Raw genomic sequence first — 18,116 nt, 5'->3', positions numbered from 1 at the left:
CTTTTATGGAAGCTGTCACGTCTCATTTTAGCTTATACTAATTTTTCCTTTGTTCTTGCTAATTGTTTTAACAAAAGCTAACGCAAAAAAAAAAAGTGTGCCTATATTTATACATATAATATATGTATTTGTAGGAATCCTTTTTATATAATCCTATTTGAGATGCATATTTTTAGATATTATTACATTTTCATATCTTTTCAATATAAAGTTTATGACATATTTTCTTAATTAATTATATAATACTGTTATTACATTGACTCTTTTACTCGTACACAAAAAAAAACTATCTTGATTCGATAATATATCGATCTTAATATCTTTTTATGAGGTGTCATGACAATAAAGAGTTAGGTAAATTTTAATATTAATTATTATAGATACATAAGACATGCCTAGTGTTTGACACTGATTTCAAAACTAAAACATATTTTTTTTCTAAATACTATATTATTTGTTAATTAAATCCCTTAATGAAACCGGTTGAACCGAAAATTGATCCGGTTCAATAACGGATCCAGTAGTCAAAACGTTGGTTCTAGGCCACCACCAAACGGAGCTTACTTCGCCTACAGTCTACTCGCATCTTAACCGAGCCAAAACGACACAAAAGTTTCCTCCAACGATTAATTACTAATTAAAACGCAAAAACTCTCTTAGAGAAAACGAAGGAAGCAGACGGCAACGATGAAGACGACCGAAGTCATAGTAGCTTTCATCCTCACACTCTCTCTCTTGTCGTTTCCTTCACTGGGATTCCAATCCGATGAGCTCCTCGTTGACGACGAAGAGTTCGGACTCGAGGGGGCTCCCCAGCCTCGGTCCCCTGAACCCATTCCAAGCCGATCCCAACCCGTCACAACTCCGACCCGGAAGAGGCATTCGGATCTCGACTCTGATTCTAAGATCCAGTTCTCTCTTGACCACGCTTTCGGTGACTCCGATTTCACTCCCGCTGGCACTTTCTCCGCCCGCCTCAAAACTTGGAGCCATGGTGGCCAGGTTTACTTGCTTTTCCCTTTTTCTATTTGATGCAAAATTTGACTTTTCATTGTCTTAATGCATTGTTTTATTTGCAAATCTCAACCCCATGAGAATTGTGCTCTAAAGTTTCATTCAAATCCTGATTAATTTATATCTGAATTACATGCCTTAAAAAAGCAATTTTGATCATTTCAGTTTTATTGACATCTATCAATGCATCATACTTGGGCTTTGTTTGGGTTTTACTTTTGCTTCCTATAAGGGTGCTAGAATTAAAAGCAAATGGTTTAAAGTCAAATCATAGTTGATTAAAAATTAAAAAAACGACTAAAATGTGAATTCTAACATAATATTCTGTATTAAAGTAAAATCATGCATTTTGTTTTTTCAAAAAATTTGCAATATTAATTTTAGTAAGTCAAAAATATTATTTAACTTTTATATCCCAATGTGCTTTTTTGCCTTTTGCTTCGAGAACCAAAAAGTAACAAGCAAACAGAAGCTTAGTTTTTAAAGGAATAAGAGAATCGAGTCAGCTTGTGGGGTGGACGCTGCTACCATAGGAACGCAGCTACGTCTTGTGGGAAGAAATTATAATGTCAACCTAACTATGTTAAAAGGGATAAACACCAAATTTGTCACTATAGTATGCTCAATGTTGAATTTTGTTATTGCACTTCATTCAAGTTGAATTTTGATGTTTTACGTTTATTTTGACTCAAATTTGGACAAAAAATAATGCAATAGTGAATGTGAGGTGGTGTAACTGTTATCTCAGATTGTTATATGAGATGGAGGTAACAAGATAGAAAAAAATTACTTCGTAGTAAAAAATACTAAAGAAAATAATGTGGCAACAATTGCCATGTCTATATTATGTCCAATGTGAAATTTCATGTCATATTTCTACTTCTTCAAACTAATTTAAATTGCATAAATAGAATATTCCATGGAACATTCCTTCACTGTTAATTTTTGCCTAAAATCAACCAAATAAAACTATGCCAGCAAAATTTAATGTAATTGGAGTATGATGACAATATTTAATATTGAGACATTGTACAGTGGCAAGTTTGGTATTAATCCTTGTCAAAGAGAAAGGCCTATGAGTTTTTGAAATTTAAGGGTCTGATGGACTGAACTAGTACTTGGTTTCTTACTATATCTTAAAAGTGGGGATTGGACTGATGTTGGAAAGGTCATTAGTATTACAGTGGATTTTACTGAAGCCTAAGGTCTTTATTTTTCAATTTCTTGCTAGCAGCTTGGCTTGTAACACCTGCTACCCCAAAATCCATTTGACAAAAGTCATTAAGTAAATTGTGAGATCAGTATAGCTAATAAGGGGCTTAGGTAAGTGGTGGCATCTATTATTGGCAATACCAAGTAAATTTATAATCTTTAGTGTAGAATAATTAGTTCTTTTCTCCTTTCTCCCTCCATTTCTCAGCAACCAAATGAAGTTCCTATGATCCTTGACCTAATGTTTGGAATGACTTAAGTTCCTATAATCCTGAACTGACTTTCCGTTGCACATGTTGTCATTTTCTTTTATTGTTGGGAAAAGCTCTAGTAGAATTTTGAATTGACTTGTTTCTTCTTTGTAACAGACACTTACAAAGCTACGATTTTCAAGGAACAGCTTCACTGATGAGGAGAAGGAAAAGTTCAAAGTAATTGCACATTATATAAATTTCTAATTTACTTGCTTTGTTTCTTTGTGAGTAGCCATTTTGCCAATGCTTTGAGTTTTAATACTTTCTTGCAGAATCTGCTTGAAAGTGATGACTTCTATAGGATAAGACTTCCATCTAATGTTTTGAGTCCGCCAGGGAGGGATTTTATTATTTCATCAGTGAAAGCAGTAAGTGCCACTGTTTGCTTCGGCTTGTTTGTTGAAATATCTAATATTATTGGTTTATGCTTTTGCTATTGGAATTTTTGGTCCCTTTTCTTTCTGTAGTTAAGGTCATTTGAAGAAGCTTGAAAGGCTTAACTGCTCTGCCTACATTATCCTGTTCTTTTAGTTTATATACAGCCAGGGTTTGACTTCTTCTCTTAAGGTGAAATCTGTAATACTAAAAGTTTGTGCAAATTATGTTTTTGGACGGAAAAAGTTTTAAATCTGACCACCTTTTTCAAATGCCTCTGTACTGAACTATTAAATCAGAATAAACTCATTGTCTTAAGCTATTGATGATATGTGTTTTTTTTTTTTCCCAATTTTTCTTCTTACTGTTTTCATAAAAGTATTTCTTCTTATTCCTTTAGATATTGCTTTTTAAAGAAACTCAATAATTTGTAATGTAAAGCAATGCTGATAAAAAATTAAAATTGGAATTTTGTTTTTAATTTGGAGCTTCATCGTCATATGGTCATACTAAGGAGGAAAATGAAGAACTGACAAATAGGAATTTGGTTTGTATCGTGGAGCTCTAGTTTCAAGTGGAAATAAAGAGAGGGGAAAATAGACATGGCACTTTTATTGTATTCAATTAGACACCGAGCTACTCTGATGTCAATTCTTTATTTCTTTCACTCTTTTGTATGGTTCTTACTGTTCTTTTTGTTTATCTGCAGAGATGTCTTCCGAGGGAGGGTTTGGATGAGCATTTTGTAATACACATGGTAATTTTCAACTTCAGTGACAAAAATTGATTATTTCTCGATGTTCTCACTTAATTATTCTCTTCTGTTCTCTCTCTTCTCTCTCTCTCTTTCTTTGTATGTGTGCCTGAATGTTCCTTTTATGTGATGGTGACTATACTTTATCGGGGGATTAAATTAACAGTTAATAAGAATGCAGTAGTTCTGATGAATCTTTTGCTGGGAGTTCAAGGAGTAACCAAAAAAAATGAAAAACTTCTGCAGTTCTTTTAAAGCCGCATGTAGATGAAGTCTCTATAAACTTGTGCTCTGTTGTCTCCAAGAATTACTTCTTTAATAGAGCCCTAATGGTTCTAGATTTTCATGTGCCCTTGTGAAATTTCTTGTCATTGAATTAGGATGCAGATCAGCATAGGTCTTATTCATATTTTGGTGACACCATTACTGAATCTTGGCAACTGCATTTGCAATCAGAGGATTAATCAAACATGAATGAACCTATGATTTAAGTTCTCTCTGTTTCTGAAATCTGCTCTTGTTCTCTTTTTTGAACCTCGAATAGTGCTGATATATATATGCATGATACTAACCAAATGGAATGCAAATATCTGGATTTAGGTTCTCAGAATTGTCCATAATTGAGAGTGGGTCAAGTGCCATTTGAGATATAGGTGCTCAACTGTGATCAAGAATACAGAACTCTGAACAATTTTATTTGGTTTCAGTCCTTCTCTTTCAACTTTTGACTGTTATCTTGGAATTGGATGCTAAAATTGGCAAAAAGGCAAAACAGATGGTTAGCCCATTAATGGAGCTGGTTATCATGAATGCCATGCTGTACTATTTTGGTTAAACTGTCATTAGATGGTAGATGATGTTCTCATTAGAATTTTAATTTCTTCAGCATGTGCTTACTTGTTCCTACTTCTTGATATTACCCCTGCCCCAAACATTTAAAAGTTTGATTTTTTCTGTCTTTTTGCCTTTAGTTACTTTTTCCTTTTGCAATGACATCCAAGCAACAAGGCTTTTTTTTTTTTTTTTGAAAAAGCAACTGCATTTGGGTAAGAATGATTCCATTGTTTTTGTAGCTATATAATCAAACCATAAACCAAGCAGACTTTAGCATTATTTACCTGTATCATTATATAGCATTTTAGAGTGCAGGATGGCATTTCATTTGGTCTCTTGAGGATATCAGGTTATTAATAGGCTTTCCTGTTGTATGGCTCATTGGAAACAGATAGAATGTCTTTTTTATTCTAGGTTTTGATGTGTTAATTTGTGCAGTTCATCTGACACTTTGTTTTGCCTTCATAATGACTTCTTGTGATAGCATTTGTTGAGATATAAGTTTGGTTTGTGTGTGAACTACTCCGAAATTTATGCTGCTTAGATGTGCATATTTTGCGTGCTTGTTTGCACCATTATTACTTTCTGTGCATGTAGTAGTAGTTGATAATATAAGAGCAAAAAAAAATTACGGGAAAGATAAAGTAAATTTTAGAAGGAAGACATTTCAAATATAAGAATTTCCATCTGGACTCTTTGTTATCTGTGCTTTATTTGGTTTATGGCTTTTGCTGCTTACACAGGCATATGATGTATACTTGTTTGCACCATATTTACTCTGTATGTAGTAGTAGTTGATAATGTAAGAGCAAAACAAAATTAACAGGCAGCATAAAGTCAATTTTAGAAGGAAGCCATATCAAATATAAGAAGTGCCATCCAGACTCTTTGTTAACCATGCTTTTTTTGGTTTTATGGCTGTACTAATGCACATTTCTGTACCATATTTTATACTTGGAACGTTTCGAGATATCTAAAGATGTCAAATTGCTAGTTCATATAATATCTTTCCTGATTGATGTGGACCTGACTGCCCAATCATTGTTAATCTCTTCCCTTTTCATTGCTCTTGTTTACAGGAGGGTATAAATGTTTTGGCAGTCAATTATGGTTCCCCTGGGTCATGCCCATATCCTCGGAATTTGAAACTTGTAAGTCAGGATTGAGCTCTTAGTCTGGTATTTCTTCCCTGTTAATTGAGCACGGTACAGAAACCTCTTCCTCCCCTGTAAATGTTTGGCTGTCGTTGCTTTTATACTGTATGGTTCTATCAACTTTGAGCCTGATTCTAAGTTGCTAGGGATAGCCACTAATTTCTCTCAATTTAGGGGAACCACAATTATGTCAACCACCATGAATTATGAAATAATTATGCTTAGTCTGCATAACCTGATGTTAGTTGCTCTGATAATTTTGCTTTTATTCTTGCAACATCCTTTAACCAACATATGGCATGAACGAAAAGCATGGAAAATTTTTCTATACTATGCTTGCCCTTAAAAGTTATGGAACATTCCATTTTTGGTTTACATGCTAGCTTCATTTTGATGTCCCATGCAGATGAATGTGGAGTATCAATACTTAAATAAAAGTAAGCCAATTCAGTAAATAATCAAAAGGATGATTGAACCTAAAAGAAAAGTGAATTATTTCTAATTGCAAGGCCTCTAGAATCTAAATGAAAAAAGAGTGCATTTAGATACAAAAAGAAAAATTCACTTTTCTGAAGAAGAAAATCCATGGTTTTACTTTCATATGGAACAATTCTGTTTGAAAATTTGTTGCATTTCAGCTTGTTGCTCGCTTTTAATCAAATATGAATTAGCTTTGTCCTTTTAGCAAATTTTGAGGAAGCAAAAGCAAATAGTTAAAAGGATGTAACAAATGCAACAACCAAATGGAGTCCAATTAACTAATATGAAGTTGATTTTACGAAGCCTGACCTGTATGTAGATGAACTTGTATGTCATCTTTTCGTTGCTATTTTCAAAGAGCTTTGTTTCATCAAAATATTTCTAGTTTACCATAGGAGAGAGTTTTGCCTTCAGCACCTGTAAGCTGATCAAGTATTTAAAACTGCTACTTAACATAACTGTGACTTTAGCTTATTAGTGAGTTTTAGCATTCAGCATATGTAGTTGTTTGAGTTTTTTAGACCTGCATCAACTTGTGTTAAATGTAAAGTTCAATTGTGAATGTATTGATATGGTTGAACCTTGAAGAAGATGAGAGGGGATGCTTTTCTTTGAAAAAAAATTTTGTTGCATAATGATACCTTTATTTGCATTTTATAATCTCTATTTCAGCCTGCAAAGTGGTCCTTCAACTCACATACAGTTTTGAAGAACAGTGAGCAGGCACCAAGGTATGCTGCTTTTAAAGTTGTTCTTTCTAGTTTTTTTTCAACATCGGTATTATCTGTTCAGGGAAAACAGAATACTTTGTTAGTATCTCTCTCAAATTGAGATCATTAAACTATGTTTCTTTAATATCAATTCTGTTCAGAAAAGAATGCAGTACAAGCTTTTCTCTTCACTTTTGAATATACGATATAGGTGCTATTTTGGAAAATCTCAACATCTTTTGTTTCATTTCTGGTTGATAATTGTAGCATAGTTAGGTTGCATTGACTATGTCTCATTCTATTTTATAGAGCTCCTGTCTTTACTGAAGAAATTCTTGGTGGTGAGAATGGAGAAGGTGAAGTTGTGCCGCCACCTGAAAGGTCTTTCTGGGCTAAATACGTGAGTAGTCAAACTGTATAAACTAATTCTTTTGTTAGCCTTTACCATAAATTTTCTTTAGTCTGATCATTGAAATATGCATATCAGTGGATGTATTTGATCCCTCTGGGACTCATCGTCATGAATGCCATAACACAAGCAATGAATTTGCCTGAGGAACAGGCTGCTGGCCAAGTACCTGCTCAAGGGCAGCCATCAGGTGGAGCGGTGCAGCGTGGGCCTAGTTCTGCTGTGCGTAGAAGATGATGATAAGGTTGCTAATGTATACCCATTTGGAAGTACACTGGAAATCCATTGGGGACAGAGTTGAGATTCATTTCTACTAGGGTTCTTCAATTGCATGAAGATCGTTATGGATGTTTTATACTCTCCATGCTGTAGTGGTAACTCAAGCCATGTAATGAGGAAGATCAGTAAAGGGAAAATTCCAGGAAATTCTCTGATTTTGCATGAATAACCATGCAATTTTACTTTTAGTCTTAGAAAAATTAATCGAGGACAAACAACTTAGTTGGTTTGCCTTTTTCTTTTTCCTCTGAAATCAGAAATATTTTATGTGATAATCCCATTGATCATTGAATCATGTCCTATGTTTTAGTGATATGGCAAGATTTAGGGGTATTGATTTTTTTTTCTTTTTACAATTTTTCTTATATTGGTTTTTACTTTAATTTTTCTTTTTGCATGTAAGTAATTTGTGCATTTATTTGAGACATTAATTTCATTTTACTTTTAGAGCCTGATCTCTGATTTTTTTGACTATGTTCTTTATTTTGGTTTTCAATTTAGTTTTTTTTAACAAATTTATGAATTTACTTAATTTTTCAACTCACTTTTTGAAGACCAATATTTCAAAGTGCGATTTGTTACGCTGTTTTATGTTATTTAATAACCTACATTTTAAGTTTATTAATTGATTAAATTGTTCTGCTTTTCAAAATTTTCAATGTTAATTATGTTTATCTTTGGCTTTAAACGTTTTAAGTTAATTTGGTGAGTTATTTGTATATTTATCTTATTGTTGCTGAATAGAGATAAATTTGCCTTGTAATATTTTGGTTATTTACTTTATTTTGCATATAATATTTAGTTGCCTCTCTCTTTTAAGTTATTTAATAATTCACGTTTTCTAGAAGAATCACCATTTAAACATTCGAATTATAATAAGATAACAAGTGAAAATGAAATTTTCATAATATCTTTTAAAAAAATAGATACATTACTTTTAAAAAGTCTTTGAAAAACATTATGTTCTCAAAAAATATTAATCGTAATTTTCAACATTTTGACGTGTAATTCTTAGTTATGGATTGAACTTGAATTTTTTTCTTAAAATATGCGTATTTTTAAATAAAAAGATATAAATATTTAACATTAAACCAAATACTCTAAAAACTTTATTTTTGAGTGAGTAGTACAGCAATCAAAGTGAGTATGGCACGAACATTAAAGGGGAGGGACGCGACTACATAATTATAAAATATTGGGCAGAAAATGATATTTTAAAAGTTTTGGGTGTCATTGTAATTATTCCTTTTTCACAAATATACTAACTGATATAAAGAAACCTAAAACCCTACCAACACCTCTCTACTCTTTGCTCCTTCTCTCGGCCGACAAAGCCGACTAGAGATAAAACTTGTGAAAACCGACCCTTGAAGGAGAACGAACCCAACTTTTTAAAATTTCAGTGGAATTTCTTTTCTGGGTTTGGAGGAAAATAGCTTCATAAGTGAAACCTGTGAGTATTCTCCCCTTTTTTTCAGTTTTGGTTGCTGGATTTTATTGTTAATTTCTGAGTCTATGCTACAAGTGGGTTAGTATAATGGAAGAACTGGAATTAATATTTATAGTTATTTTGTTAATATGATTGTTGTTAACATGCTTCACCCATGTAGATTAATCTTTTAGGCTGGCACAGTTTATCGTTTTATTAATTTGTGATAGTTTCTGTATACAGATTTTTGTGGGTAGTTTTTATTTTCTAAGGGGTCTTTTATTTATTTTTCCGGCAAGTGAATTTGTCTTCAACATTTTGTTTGCTGAGGGGTTTGCTTCCTTTGTCTAATGTCCATCCAGCATCATTTCACCATTGTTGCCGAAATCCTTTTAATATAGCCTAATTCATCCTGGTTTTGCAGACCAACAGTAAAAATGGTTCAATACAATTTCAAAAAAATCACTGTTGTCCCAAATGGGAAGGACTTCATAGACATTATTCTCTCACGTACGCAACGGCAAACGCCAACTGTTGTCCACAAAGGGTATGCTATTTCCCGCCTTCGACAGTTTTATATGCGTAAAGTGAAATACACCCAGCAGAATTTTCATGAGAAGCTTTCAACAATAATTGATGAGTTCCCTCGCCTGGATGATATCCATCCATTCTATGGTGATCTTCTTCATGTGCTCTACAACAAGGATCACTACAAGCTTGCTCTTGGCCAAATAAATACTGCGAGGAACCTCATTAGTAAGATTGCTAAAGATTATGTCAAGCTGTTGAAGTATGGTGACTCACTCTATCGGTGCAAGTCTCTAAAGGTTGCTGCTCTTGGTCGTATGTGTACTGTCATTAAAAGGATTGGCCCAAGTTTGGCTTACCTTGAGCAGATTAGGCAACATATGGCAAGGTTACCATCAATTGATCCAAATACTCGGACCATCTTGATTTGTGGGTACCCTAATGTTGGCAAGAGTTCATTTATGAACAAAATCACAAGGGCTGATGTGGATGTTCAGCCTTATGCTTTCACTACGAAGTCACTCTTTGTGGGTCATACAGATTACAAATACCTTAGATATCAAGTAATTGATACACCTGGGATTTTGGACAGGCCATTTGAAGATCGAAACATTATTGAGATGTGCAGTATTACAGCATTGGCTCACCTACGAGCTGCAGTGATGTTCTTCCTGGATATATCTGGGTCATGTGGGTACAGCATTGCCCAGCAAGCAGCTCTTTTTCACAGCATTAAATCTCTCTTTATGAACAAACCCTTGATCATTGTTTGCAATAAGACTGATTTGCAGCCACTGGATGGCATATCTGAGGAAGACAGGAAATTGGTCATGGAGATGAAAGCTGAAGCCATGAAGACTGTGATTGGTCAAGGAGGTGAGCCTGCAAACGAAGAAGGGGTGCTATTGACGATGAGTACTTTGACTGAGGATGGAGTGATTTCTGTGAAGAATGCAGCTTGTGAAAGATTACTGAATCAGAGGGTTGAATTGAAGATGAAATCCAAGAAAATAAATGACTGCCTCAATAGGTTTCATGTTGCAATACCAAAACCACGAGACCAGAAGGAACGGCCTCCTTGCATACCTCAGGCAGTTTTGGAAGCTAAAGCTAAGCAAGCAGCAGAGAAGGAGAAGAGGAAAACTGAAAAGGATTTGGAGGATGAGAATGGTGGTGCTGGTGTATACTCTGCTAGTTTGAGGAAGAATTATATATTGGCTAATGATGAATGGAAAGAAGATATAATGCCTGAAATTCTTGATGGTCACAATGTATACGACTTCATTGACCCTGATATATTGTTAAGACTTGAAGAGTTGGAACGTGAAGAGGGTCTTCGGCAAGCAGAGGAGGAAGCTGATGACTTTGAGATGGATGGCCAAGAATTATCCCCAGAAGAGCAAGAAGCACTGGCTGAGATAAGGAAAAAGAAAAGTTTGCTTATTCAACAGCATAGGATGAAGAAAAGCACTGCAGAGAGTCGGCCCATTGTACCGAGAAAACATGACACAGACAGAAAGTTCACAACAGAGAGGATGGGCAGGCAGCTGTCTGCTTTGGGGCTGGATCCTTCTCTTGCAATTAATCGTGCTCGGAGCAAGTCGAGGGGCCGGAAAAGGGAGCGATCAGTTGACAGGAGAGAGGGTGATGGTGGTGATGCTATGGATATAGATGGTAATGAACCAAACAAAAAGCTCCGTCTGAGGTCTACGTCACGGTCAAGGTCACGGTCACGACCTCCTACTGAAGTTGTACCTGGAGAGGGCTTGAAGGATTCTGCTCAAAAGGTTAAGGCGATTAAATTGGCAAAGAAATCTGTTAAGAAGAGGAACAAGAATGCTCGTCGTGGAGAGGCTGATAGGGTTATTCCTACATTAAAACCAAAGCACTTGTTCTCTGGGAAGCGTTCCATTGGAAAGACTCAAAGACGTTAAGACATGTAAGGCCATCACATGCATTGTTCTTAGTTTTACTTTTTCTCTTCATTTATGTTTCTTTTATGGTGTGCTGTCTGCCATGCATCTGCTAGCCGTATATGTTTCTTATACAAGGTGCATTCTCTATAAATCCTTGAGATGTTCTGTTTGTAAGAGCTACTTGTAGAAGTTGTTTTCCTTTTGGGTATGCATTCCGAGTGCCTGGAATTGGAATAAACTATTGAATACCAAAAAGAAAAAAGGATGGAAGTATGCTTTGGTGGGCAATTTCTTTTTTAATTTTTAACCTATGAGCTCCTGTTATACTTATGAATCACTTTTTATGGTGAATGGCCTAATTGTTCATCAATAAATTGGATATATGTTTGAAGAGTGAGAATTGCTTGATCCTCTAAGGGTGCATTCTCTGTGTGTAGTCATTCTTTTATTGCAATCCAGAGACAATTTTTATGCATTTATAAGTCCAGTTGTACTAGTAGAAACTACAAAACATAACCATGGAGGTGCAGGCAGAACATCCTTTTCAAGATGTAAATGCTTGCACCCAATCCTTTGGATGCTTCATCCTTTCTGACTGGGTCTCAATCCCATCTGCTGCGTAGTTAGCATGTCTTGACACCAAACTAAGCTTGGAATGTCTGATTTGCTGTCTTAGTCTTCCAATGTCTCTCAGCGCTGGCAGTAGCTTCCACTTTTTCTCTCTGTTGTTTGTCTTTTTCAATTCCCTTGTAAGTTCCTTCAAGTCAGATTCCAGGATCACTTGCTGAAAACCCTTCTATTGTGCCAAAAGAGGTCTCTTTCTCATAGCCTCTGCTTCCACCAACAGAGTCTGCATAATATTCCTGCCAATATCATCAATCACTAGACCAGTGTTATCTCGAGCTATGACTCCAATTCCAGCTGCCTTACTTCCCTGACTGAGCCATCACAATTGATTTTGATCCATCCTTCATGGGTGGCTTGCCACTTTTCTGTATCCAATGTTGTTTGCCAATTCTCATCTGTTAATCTGTAAGGAACAGCTTCTGAGGTGTTTAAAAGTTTTGTAGCTAGCCTCTGCTGTTGCTGTAATGTTGATGGGTTGGGAGAGAATGATCAAATACAGCTTCACATCTAGCCTTCCAAATTGTCCAACAAATAAAACCAAAACTGGTCATGATGATTTTTTTTAATCTTTCATTCTTGATATATGTCCCAGGTAGACAACAGCCAAGAAACAAAACCGTTCATCAAGTCTGTATTTATTCTCAGAACTAAATGAACCCCATCGCAAACCGTACTTGCTACCCACTGACAATATTTCCTGATCAGAACCCCTAATTGGATAGCAGGGAGACTTAACCACCTTTCTCTTCAACAAATTGTTATATCTGCATTGTTTGAATGTGGATGAATATGATAAATCTTTTGAATATATCAATTGGTGGAATTGATTTCATGATGCAGAGAACTTTAGGTTGTAGTTGCATGCATTCACTGTACCTTTTACCCTGTGCTTGCTTAACTCCTTAGATTGTTTATTGATGTGGTTTTTCTCTTGCAGAGGATCAAATTATGTTATGGGGAGAAGTTATACAAGAACCTTACATTTTATTTTTATGTTGAGAAACCTACTCTTTTGCTTAATTTTGTTGATCTGGGTGGAGATTGCACCCGATTATGGCTGTTGATGTATCTTTTGCACCCTTCTCAAGGCAGTTTTGAATTGGAGACAAGTTGAAATTTTGTCAGTTGGTTTGTAATTTATTCAAATCAAGGAGATAAAAAGTTTTCTTTTTCACCTAGCATGTAGTTAAATTGTTGCGGATGCATTGATTTTATGTTATAATTTTTTCTTAGTCATGGAATGAATCAGTAGGGATACAGACTGAATATTTGATTCAGAAGTTGTCCAATTCCCGAGTCTTGACTGCTTTGAGATGAAATGGGATAAGCCCCTGAGAGGAAATCTAGCTGAACAATTATTTAGCTTAAAAAATGGGATTCAGATACGTAGTCGTCTTACGACTTTAGCGAAGGGTGCCTCTAGCCAATGGGTCCAAGTAAGTGTAACTCAATCAGCAAATTGGATAGGAATGCTGTAGCTTCGTGTGCTTTGACGAAAACCTTTTCCAGGGTGATCGGTTCCAAACGTTTACTGCAACGCAACCTTTCGCTATAAAGGAAAACGTTTCCAAACGTCTACAGCAATGTAACCTTTCGTTATAAAGGAAAAGATAGCCTGTCCATTTCTAACCACCATTAAATTCACACACGATATAAAAGCTTCAACAAGTATTAGTGTAATTATGTTATGAATTTTGTATCAATAAGAGATACAATAAATTTTAAGTTTATGAATAAAAATTTTCTTTCACTTAATAGATAGTTTTTAGTATCTATATGAATAAGAGATAAAATGAGTTTTATGAAACATTTATGAAATATAAAGATCAAAGTAAATTTCAATAAAAATGAATTTTTTTTTTTTTTTACGTGTGAAAGAGTTAATAATATCAATATCGATGTAAATATCAAAATCGAGGTAAATTTAAATCAAAATAATTTTTTTATGAATGAAAGAGTTAATAATATCAATATCGAAATAAATTTGGATTAAAATGAATTTTTTTTTTATAAGTGAAAAAGTTAATATAATCAGAATGTTACATAATAATCTCAAGTCAATAAGAGATAAAATAAAAGTTAATCTTATAAATAAAAACTTTAATCCACCTAAAAAATATACGTGCATGTGTCGGATGAATGCCGTAGGACATAATTTGGTAGGACCTTAAAAGCCGAAGGTAAAAATAAATCTGTTTATGTCTTCTTCCTGACAGGCAAACAGGTTAGATTTTTGGTGACGTCGCTTAATAAGAATCCAATCTAATCCAGTTATTCGGGAGACACACTGTCACACGTGTCTAATCGTTCAAACTCCAGAATCTATCCCTCGCCCTCCACGTGTCCCCTGTAGCTGACTCTTCAAGCTCTGATATTCGTTTACAAACACATCCAGTGTTCCAAACCCTAACAGAACCTGGAACATACTTCACCGCAAAATCGAACGCCAGGATGTTGAGGCTGGTGTCGAAGAGGCTGCTCGGGCTAGCGTCACACGAGTTTCCACCACGGCCCGTTCAGATTCTGCCACGTCTTTACCACGAGAATGTCATCGACCACTACAACAATCCACGTAACGTCGGGTCCTTCGATAAGAACGATCCCAACGTTGGCACGGGCTTGGTCGGGGCTCCGGCTTGTGGCGATGTCATGAAGCTGCAAATAAAAATCGACGATGAGTCTGGAAAAATCGTCGATGCTTGCTTTAAAACCTTCGGCTGTGGATCTGCGATTGCGTCTTCTTCTGTTGGTATGCCTTTTTTTACTTCTGGTTAATGAGATTTGTTGGTGTAGATTAGTTTTTCATTGAATCTGTAATATTTTTTTTCCTTTTATCCTTGTTTTCTTCTATTAACAACTGTACGGAAGCATTTAACTCCCAATCCATAATTATTGAATCCTTGTTTGTGATTGTTATTGAAAGGCCTAAACTGCTTTATGAATAATATTCAATATTTGGTACTTTTCGGCTTAGTGCAATGGCCTTCTATTATTGCGAAGGAGCTGTGTAGTAACTTTGGGTTTGTCATGTTGCAGCTACTGAATGGGTGAAAGGGAAAAGCATGGAGGAGGTGGTAACCATTAAAAACACGTAAGTATTAGTTCCTTTTCTCGAAGTTAATTTATAAGCATATATGTACTCGACTCATATATTCTACAAGGATACTTTGTGGTATTGCTTTTCTCCTTTCCTTTTTGTTCATTTGCTCATCAGAGAACATGCTATTATGCGGTTTTGACATCTGATTTTTGAACTAGTTAAGTGGAATTTGTTTATGTAATTAATTTATTCGTGCTTTCTGTTCCTAGTTTTTTTTTTTTCTCATTTAATTTAAACTTGGTAGTAGAAATGTAGAATCTTAATCCTTCTATGGGTAGATCATCTTCTTTGTCCCATGCTTTTAACTTCCTTTCTAGCAAGTTTCTATCTGCTCTTTCATCCAGTCATATCTGTATCTGGTAAGTGAAAGCACTAATTACTTGCATCTATAGACAGAATTTTGGTTTATGCTCGTTAAATATCTGTAATTCTAGTATATTCTGTAATCTTTACGTGTAGATGTTGAAGTTTTAGTTTTTATATTATAGCACAATGTATTGAAGCTTAATTGTGGCAATCAAATCGTAGAAGACAGAGCGTCTGCTCAAATAAGGCTGGCCTGAGGATCAAAACCATGTTTAACATTGTGTATTGAGCATTTTAATGATTAATTAAGTTTCAGAGTATGATTTTAAGTATCAACCATTTAAAAATTGTAAAAATCAATATAAAAATACAATTATGGAGATATAAGAGATTAGTCCAGAGGAAAATGTTTGATGTGATTGTGATTTTGCCATTGCAATGTGTGTATGGTGTGAATCGTAATTATGTGATTGTGTAAATAGATTATCAGAACTCACCTAAAGCAGAACATAAGCTAATTCATAGCTTTCATGGGATTCCAAACTGGTCTCTTTCAGGTTTGAAGGCAACATATAATCACATGTGAACAAATTAGTGGTAGGGTAACACATGGTGGAAGAAATGAAGGAAATAAAAGATTGATGTAAAATAATGCTGTTGTGTTTTTATTTTTTGGTCAAATTGATGGTGTGAGCATGCAGGGTACACAGCCAAGTCCCTGTTTGCTTGTACTTTGCCTTAGGTTCAACTCAGGGTTGTGTGTTTCTTTCTTTTTGTTCTTTAAATGTTCCCTTCAATCAGATTTAGTTATGGTGGACTGCAAAGTTTAGTATTTTATTGTGTTTTTACTTGCATAATATATTACAGGGAGATCGCGAAACATCTTGCACTTCCCCCAGTTAAGTTACACTGCAGCATGCTTGCAGAGGATGCTATCAAGGCAGCTGTCAAAGATGTAGAAGCTAAACGTGCCAAGTTGAATGGCAGTTCCAACGCTGCACCTATTGAGAAGGCTGCTGATGCCTGATGTCTCTGTATATGCCGAGGAAGAAAGTCTGGAGACTTGCTACGCATAACTTATCTATAGTTAACCCCATCATTCTGTTAAAGTTGGGTAAACAGATACAAAATGGACCAGGGGAACTTTCAAGTACGACATACAGGACACGTATAATATAACCTGTCTAGAAGGGATGTTTGGCCAATGGTAAAACTATATATGTGATTGTGAATAAAGCATTGCTTCAATCCCGATGCAATCATTTCCACTGTTGAGTGTTATAGTCGACTGTTTGCATCTCCATCAAGGTTGAGGTCATGCAATTCACCCCTTTTTTTTTTCTTTCAAAGCTCTCCCTATCAAGTTTGAGGCTATGCAATTTACCACATTTTCTTTTCCTTTCTGAACTGATGATGATTTTGGAATATAAAATGTTTTGCCGTTGTAAGCATTTATAGATTCGCCTTTTGTAGGTGAGCATTGTGTGCGGACTTAGCTGCTATTATAGTGCTCAAGCATGCTTTTGCATCGTTTTAATTCCAAAGTACTGTACTGATATGGGGAAGCTTCTATTATCGGCTGCTTGATCTCTAGTCAAAATTTGAAGGCCATAGATGCAGTAGCCATCACTTGAGATTTGCTGCGGAAAATTAGGTTGTAGATCTGCCTCAGGATAATTGTACAAATCCTCGGCCACTTTTTCATGGGAGCTTTAGATACAAATAGCAACATGGCTGATCTCCACCTTAGTTGAATTGAAGGCTTGTATACATATAGTGATGATCTAGACAATCTGGATCCCAGGCACACTATTTTTGGAAGGTATAAACTGGGTGGATAAGTGGAACTTGTGTAGCTGATAGCAACAGGCCATATAAAGGTGTCTACGACATGACTGGATGGATGCATGTCTGGATACAGCCATGCATGCATGAGGTTCTTCTTTGGATGGACACGAGGTTCATGAGGCCAAGGAAGAACCAAGTGCATGAATTAAATTCGTGATGTTTGTAACAGACAAAGATGCTGGAGAAAGTAGATGGGTACAATACTTTTCAAATCACAGTTAAAAGACAGGAAATTGCACGTAAAATATTTTACTTATTAGAGGAAAAGTTCTTTTATGAAAAATATTTTACTTAAAAATTTAATTTTTGCTGTTATATAAAAAATTAAAAAAAATAATTTTTTGTTTTGTGGATCCTCGTGAAAAATATTTTCCTACTCATCTTAAAAAATACTGTATGTTTTTCCTTAGCCATCCGTAAATATAATATGCTTATATATATATATATATGTATGTATATAATATAACTCATATGTTTGGTTAACGAATTTTTTGTTATTATTTCAAAAATCATAAATTTTTAATTACTTTGAAAGTTGAGGCAAATTTCATTTCAATGTAAACACTTTACTCGATTAGTTGAGGGCTTAGATTTCTTAGAAAACTTCTCTCTCCTGATTGAACCTACCACCATTCACATTGTCTTCGCTGTTGCCTTGGCAAACAGATGGGACATTATCTGCAATTAGATGTCAAAAGTGTCTTCCTTCACATGGTCAACTACCAGAACTTGTCTACATTGAACAACCTCCAAGATTCAACAAACCTCACCATGTCTCTCAAGGCTCTCTGTATGGCCTTTGCCAAGCCCAAGACCCTGGTTTGCTCCATTCAATCTCTTTCTTATTACCTTAGGCTTTATTTGTAGCTAGCACAGCTCGCTCATCT

The 18,116-nt window shown here is 35.3% G+C and overlaps 3 protein-coding genes across 3 annotated transcripts; all 3 read left to right on the top strand.

Moving 5' to 3' along the window:
* The first annotated feature begins 587 nt into the window (after positions 1 to 587).
* LOC18599274 (ER membrane protein complex subunit-like protein) lies at positions 588 to 7,770 on the top strand. Its single transcript, XM_007029175.3, has 8 exons — positions 588 to 1,002; positions 2,595 to 2,657; positions 2,753 to 2,848; positions 3,565 to 3,612; positions 5,523 to 5,594; positions 6,750 to 6,808; positions 7,097 to 7,187; positions 7,275 to 7,770. The coding sequence occupies exons 1-8, from the start codon at positions 688 to 690 to the stop codon at positions 7,431 to 7,433; spliced, it is 903 nt and encodes a 300-aa protein (XP_007029237.2). The 5' UTR covers positions 588 to 687; the 3' UTR covers positions 7,434 to 7,770.
* A 1,005-nt stretch (positions 7,771 to 8,775) lies between these two features.
* On the top strand, positions 8,776 to 13,149 carry LOC18599273 (nucleolar GTP-binding protein 1-like). The gene is made up of 3 exons (XM_018121940.2): positions 8,776 to 8,928; positions 9,329 to 11,371; positions 12,913 to 13,149. Exon 2 carries the CDS (start codon positions 9,342 to 9,344, stop codon positions 11,364 to 11,366), a length of 2,025 nt encoding a protein of 674 aa, XP_017977429.1. The 5' UTR covers positions 8,776 to 8,928; positions 9,329 to 9,341; the 3' UTR covers positions 11,367 to 11,371; positions 12,913 to 13,149.
* A 1,195-nt stretch (positions 13,150 to 14,344) lies between these two features.
* LOC18599272 (iron-sulfur cluster assembly protein 1-like) lies at positions 14,345 to 16,649 on the top strand. Its single transcript, XM_007029173.3, has 3 exons — positions 14,345 to 14,724; positions 15,012 to 15,066; positions 16,249 to 16,649. The coding sequence occupies exons 1-3, from the start codon at positions 14,427 to 14,429 to the stop codon at positions 16,406 to 16,408; spliced, it is 513 nt and encodes a 170-aa protein (XP_007029235.1). The 5' UTR covers positions 14,345 to 14,426; the 3' UTR covers positions 16,409 to 16,649.
* The last annotated feature ends 1,467 nt before the right edge of the window (positions 16,650 to 18,116 follow it).

This window comes from Theobroma cacao, chromosome 5 (genome assembly GCF_053813885.1).
Source record: "Theobroma cacao isolate CCN51 chromosome 5, ASM5381388v1, whole genome shotgun sequence".
NCBI lineage: Eukaryota > Viridiplantae > Streptophyta > Magnoliopsida > Malvales > Malvaceae > Theobroma > Theobroma cacao.
The sequence above is the reverse complement of the archived record's forward strand: the minus strand, read 5'-3'. Positions and strand labels throughout refer to the sequence as shown.